The sequence below is a fragment of the Cebus imitator genome, unplaced genomic scaffold (assembly GCF_001604975.1).
Source record: "Cebus imitator isolate Cc_AM_T3 unplaced genomic scaffold, Cebus_imitator-1.0 Scaffold19, whole genome shotgun sequence".
In the NCBI taxonomy this organism is placed as follows: domain Eukaryota; kingdom Metazoa; phylum Chordata; class Mammalia; order Primates; family Cebidae; genus Cebus; species Cebus imitator.
In genome coordinates, this window is record NW_016107334.1 from 770265 (window position 1) to 776304 (window position 6040).

The 6040-nt window shown below is 38.0% G+C and overlaps 1 protein-coding gene across 1 annotated transcript in view; it reads right to left on the reverse strand.

Annotated features, from left to right (window-relative positions):
* The window catches only part of TICRR (TOPBP1 interacting checkpoint and replication regulator), a 50102-nt gene that overhangs the window by 22417 nt on the left and 21645 nt on the right, over positions 1–6040 (reverse strand). The window contains exons 8-13 of the mRNA XM_017517476.2: positions 3452–3603; positions 2532–2632; positions 1510–1603; positions 1347–1426; positions 933–1172; positions 37–133 (exon numbers count right to left, since the gene is read on the reverse strand). Of these exons, the coding sequence (XP_017372965.1) occupies positions 37–133; positions 933–1172; positions 1347–1426; positions 1510–1603; positions 2532–2632; positions 3452–3603 (764 nt within the window). The remainder of the gene's footprint in view (positions 1–36; positions 134–932; positions 1173–1346; positions 1427–1509; positions 1604–2531; positions 2633–3451; positions 3604–6040) is intronic.

Below are 6040 nucleotides of genomic sequence, written 5' to 3' on the forward strand. Positions count from 1 at the left end.
TTTACTGTGTCATCTCAAGCTGAATGGATTACTTACTTTTTTCATAGCTCTCTTTGACACTTTGGGAATTTCAATTTGTCGAAGATTCTGTGAAACCTCAGCAATGCTTTTATGTCTTATTAATGCATTTTTCCTTTTAAAAATAGAAAGAGATAGTCAATACATACTAGATAGAAGTTATACACAGTTAAATTCAAATGGAACTAGAATCTAAGTAAAATAAAATACGATTTAGATAAAGGCCAGGTATCTTAGGTTGGTCTGGATTTATAACAAGACACCCCAGAATTTTCAAAAGTAATAAATTCAACTAGTTATGAACAATGAAAAGCATCAGGGGAAATTTAAAAAGCTGAAACTCTAAGCTTGTTTCATGAAAGGCCTAGTTCTTGGAGCCCTCATGTGGACAGTACAGAAGGGCTTTGTGAAATAGAAAATCAACACTATACAGTCACACAACGTTTCATTCAATGACAAACTGCACACATGACAATGGCCCCATAGGTTATAATAAAGAAATAGAAACCTTATACATGACACTTGATATATTGGCTTTACAGATCAAGTAGGGGAAATGACAGATATCCAGTAAAAATGCTGGGACATTAGCTTTTCCAAATGAAAAAATACATACTATCTAGGTTTTGGTAGGCACACTCCGATGTTAGTACAATAAAAATTGCCTAACAATGCATTTCTCAGGATGTAGCCCTGTTGTTAAGAAAACATGACTACATATTTCCTAGATAATATAAGGATTGTCAGATGCTCCTATTTGGGAACTCCAATAGTTGGCTTCTCTAATTCAGACATAAGGGCAGCTATTAGTTTAACAAATTATATGGACAAAGATGACTGGACTGTGGTTGAAACATATCTTTCATCGGAACTAGAACAGTACAAGCAACTCCTTTGATTCTTCGAGCTCTTACCTTCTCTTCTTGGCTGATCTGGTACGAAGGTCCTCTAGTTCATCAGATTCAGTGCTGCCAGACACTGATCTACGAGCACTTGACAAAAAAGGCACAGAAAGAAGTGGTGATTTGTTCTCTTGTGTCATGGAGTCATCACTGAAAAAATCTGTAGGAAGGACACCAGCCAGCTTCTGAGGAATCACAAACCCTAGGCTGTTGTAAAGATTTCCAAGTGTCTTTGGGATAGAGTCGATATACCTGTGGAATAGATTGATTGAATATGAAACAGAGAATTACCATCTTACCATCTTTATTCCCTTCCTCACCCAGCCTAAGTAGTAGTCAGTCCCTACAAGTCCAAAATTGAGACAATACCATATATAGGTCTTGATAAAACAATTTTAAAGTTAAGTTAGTAACCATCAAACTTACAGTCTCAAAATTTCCTCCAGAAACTGTGCTAGGTATGCTGAATCCTCCGTTAAACACACCATGCGCAGCAAATCTGTCACCTGAAGATTTTAGAACATTACTAGACAGATGCCTTCTGAAAGCATCTAGGGCTTATTCCCATGGCACTAAGCTAGATACTTGCCTCCTCCACTACTTGTTCCATATCATCGGGACTTTCATTTATTGAAGGGCATTGCAGACACATTTCCAAACGAAGAAATACCTGAAGCTGGCACCTTGAGAGAAAAAAATACTTGGTCTACTTTGGACGTAACTTAACAAAAAGCTCCTTCCTTAAGCATAGATCTATTTATATAAGAACAACCAAAATGGAGAAGAGCCAGTACCTTCTCTAAAAACGGATACAGGCTGGGCGCGGTGGCTCCTGCCTGTAATCCCAGTAGTTTGGGAGGCCGATGTGAGCGGATCATCTGAGGTCGGGAGTTCGAGACCAGCCTGACCAACATGGAGAAACCCTGTCTCTACTAAAAATACAAAATAAGCTGGGAGTGGTGACACATGCCTGTAATCCCAGCTACTAAGGAGGCTGAGGCAGGAGAACTGCTTGAACCCAGGAGGCAGAGGTTGCAGTAAGCCGAGATCCCGCCATTGCATTCCACCCTGGGCAACAAGAGCAAAATTCTGTCTCAAAAACAAAATAACAACAAAGAACTCTGATATAGTTATCAAATAAATAGGTGATTCAAGCTGCATATTACATCAAAAAAAAAAATTGGCTACAAAAGCATCTTCATGCAATTGGCACTTCTTTTTTTCTTTCTTTTTTTTTTTTTTTTAAAGACAGGGTCTTGCTGTGTTGCCCAGGCTAGAATGCAGTGCAGTGCTAGGATCATAGCTCACAGTAATCTTGAACTCCTGGGCTCAAGTGATCCTCCTGCCTCAGCCTCCCAAGTAGCTAGGACTATAGGTGTACACCACCATGCCCACCTAATAAAAAAAAATTGGTAGAGACAGGGTCTCACTATGTTACCCAGGCTGGCCTCAAACTCCTGGCTTCAAGCAGTCCTTCTGCTTTGGCTTCTCAAGGTGCTGGGATTACAGGTGTGAGCCACCGTGTCATAAACAATCTATTTTAAACTGATACAAGCTCATCTCATAGCTTTATTTTGGAGTAATGATTTTTAAAAAATGGTAGTTACTTACTCTCTAACTTTGTCTTCCTTAACCAGTTTTTTCCCTAGATTCTGTCGAAGACTTTTGCTAGTTTTTAAGAGATTACTTTTTACTTGATTTAAGCAGTTCACCTAAAAACACAAAATTATTACATAGGAGAATAATGTTACTTGCCATTCTTTCTAATTTCTTTCACAGTTGACTAAAGCCCTAAGAAGGGAAATACATTCCCTTACAAATCTATTCTTTCATTTGAATGGAAAATAGTGACATGAATATTCTTTTATATCTTTAAAAAGAACATGGTAAAAAGTCATTTTGAGAGCAAGTGGGCATGGATTAAACAAGGCTGCAGCTACAAAGTGTCTTAAAAGAAATGTTCCATAAAGCAGTGATTAAGAAGCCTAAGTATCATAAACAAATCCTCCTGTTTGCTTCAGAGAAGGAGCTCTGTGATGGCCACTGAACACGAATAAAATAATAACGGCACGGTCTAAAACAGTGATGTCCAACACCCTCAGTGCATAAGAATTATCCAGGGGGCTTTTTCAAAGTACCAATCCCAGAGATCTGTTTCAGCTTTTTTGGAGAGAGCAAGGCATCAATATCAGTATTTTTTTTTTTAAATATTGTAGGTGATTCTTAAGTACAGCCAGGGTTAAAAACCACGGGCTTAATCATGCAGCTAACATACAGCTCACATGAGAAAAGCCTTTTCATCAGGAGGGAATTACATGTAATTATCTCCACTCAACCCATCTCTTTGATTTATGCCTTATCAGTTCACCATATCCACCTTCTGAGTTCTGGAACTGTACTTACTCCCTTGCTCATCTTACCATTTTGAATCACATGTGGCATAACAGATTTTTTCCAAGACATGAACCAAATCACCAACAACCAACCAACCACTATATCCATGACAAACAACAATATCCAGACTCTCTTACTTCTAATTCTTTGGTGCCTTTTGATTTTAGGAACATTTTAATAGTTGAGATCATGTTTCGAGCACATGAATACAACGTGATTTCTCCTGTGGCCACAGTCTTTTGGTAATTTTCACATATATACGATAGTAGCTCTTCTTCAGTTTTAAAATCTGTAAAAAACAAAATAAAATGGATTAATCACATCTTGCTCAAGTCCTTTATTATTTAGGCCAGTAGTTGTCAACTGGGGGAAATATTTCCTTGCAGGGATCGCTTGGCTATGTATAGATTGTCATGACTGATGGTGGTGGGGTGTGTGTGTGGGGTGGGGGGATGGGGGAGTTAGCTGCTGGCATCCAGTACGTAGAAGCCAGGGATGCTGTTAAACATCCTACAATGCATAGGACAGCCCCACAACAAAGAATTATCTGATCTAAAGTGTCAATAGTCCAGAGGCTGAGAAAGTACAGAGATAAGTGATTAACTTAATTTAATTTTATTTTATTTGAGACAGGGTCTCACTCTGTCACCCAGGCTGGAGTGCAGTGGCACAATCTAGGCTGACCACAACCTCCACCTCGCAGGCTCAAATGATCGTCCCACTTCAGCCTCTGGAGTAGCTGGGAACACAAGCATGTGCCATCATGGCTGGCTAATTTTCTGTATTTTTGGTAGAGACAGGGTTTCACCATGTTGCCCAGGCTAGTCTTGAACTCCTGGACTCAAGCCATCTGCCTGCCTTGGCCTCCCAAAGTGCTGGGATTACAGGCATAAGCCACCATGCCCAGCCAAGTGATTAATTTTAAGGCTCTGCAAACCAAGTGTAAGTGTTAAAAATTTAAAGGTAGGAAGAAATAAAACTGTCTTTGGTCATATGACTTAATTAGAAAATCTGAAAGAACCAACAATAAAACTCCTGGAACTAACAGGTGATTATAGCAAATGTGCAGGATACAAGGTTAATAAATGAAAGTCCATTGCTTTCCCATATACCAGCAATGTACAAGCAGAATTTAAAAACACATTACCATTTAAATTAGCACCCCCATAAATATGAAATGCCTAGGTATTAAATAAAAAATTTGTATAAGATCTAAATGAGGAAAACTACAAAATTCTATTAACAAAATCAAATAACTAAGTAAATGGAGAGATAGTCCATGTTCACAGCAAGAAAGACTCAATACTGTCAAGGTTTCAGATTCCCAATTTGATCTATAGATTCCATTGAATCCCTATGAAATTAGTTATTTTCTGCATATTGACAAACTGATTCTAAAGTTTATAAGGAAAGGCAAAAGACCCAGAATAACTAATTCAATACTGAAGGAGAACAAAGTTGGAGGACTGATAGTACCAAACTTCAGAACTTGGTACAAAGCTATAGTAATCAAGACAGTTTGTGTGGTATTCGTGAAACAAGAGACAGATCAATTTAACAGGACAGCCCAGAAATAATAGACCTACATAAATGTAGGTCTATAGTCAACTGATTTTTTTTTTTATTTTTGACACAGACTTTTGCTCTGTCACCTAGCTGGAGTGCAGGGGTGTGATCTCGGCTCACAGCAACCTCTGCCTCCCAGGTTCAAGCAATTCTCATGCCTCAGCAACCAGAGTAGCTGGGACTACAGGCACATGCAACCACACCCAGCTAATTTTTGCATTTTTAATAGAGATGGGGTTTCACCATGTTGACCAGGCTGGTCTCAAACTTCTGATCTCTGGTGATCTGCCCTCAGGTGATCTCAGTCTGCCTAAATGCTGGGATTACATGTGTGAGCCATGGCACCTGGCCTCAATTGATCTTTGATAAAGGAGCAAAGGCAATATAATAGTGGAAGACTAATATAATCATCTTAGTTAAAAGCAGAAAAAAGTTACTAAAAATGTTCAATATTCAAACATCAATAAATTTGATGTATGGACAGGTATAAAACCAGATACTCAACAATTAGAGAATACACATTATTTTCAAGTACACAGGTAATATTAACAAAACTTGACCACATATTAGGTCAGTTTCAGCAAATACTAAGGAATCAATCTTACAGACCACATTTAGCACAGTCTAAAAATATTAAAAGCTAATTATAAAACACTCCCTTATATTATGGATGTCAGAAAATATTTATAAGTATCAATGAAAATAGAAAACAGCAAATATTAGTTATACTTAAAGAGAATATGTACAGACTTTACACTTAAGTGATAATTTTTGTAAAGAAGATAACTTAAAAACAAGTAACTAGCTAAGGGTCCAACGCATGAAGTAATATGAGAGAGTAAACCCCAAAAATAAAGGCAGGAAGGTAAACATAAAGAACAGAAACGAATAGAAAACAAAGCAACAACAGTGATCAATAGAAACAAAAGATAGTTCTTTGAAAAGCCAAATGAGTATACTCCAAGAATGTGAAGAATAAAAAAAGAAGAAGAAAAAAAAGAAAAGCCAAATGAGGCTGGGCATGGTGGCTCACGCCTGTAATCCCAGCACTTTGGGATGCCAAAGTGGGTGAACTCCTGTGGTCAGGAGTTCAAGACCAGCCTGACCAATATAATGAAACCCTGTCTCTACTAAAAATACAAAAATTAGCTGGGTGTGGT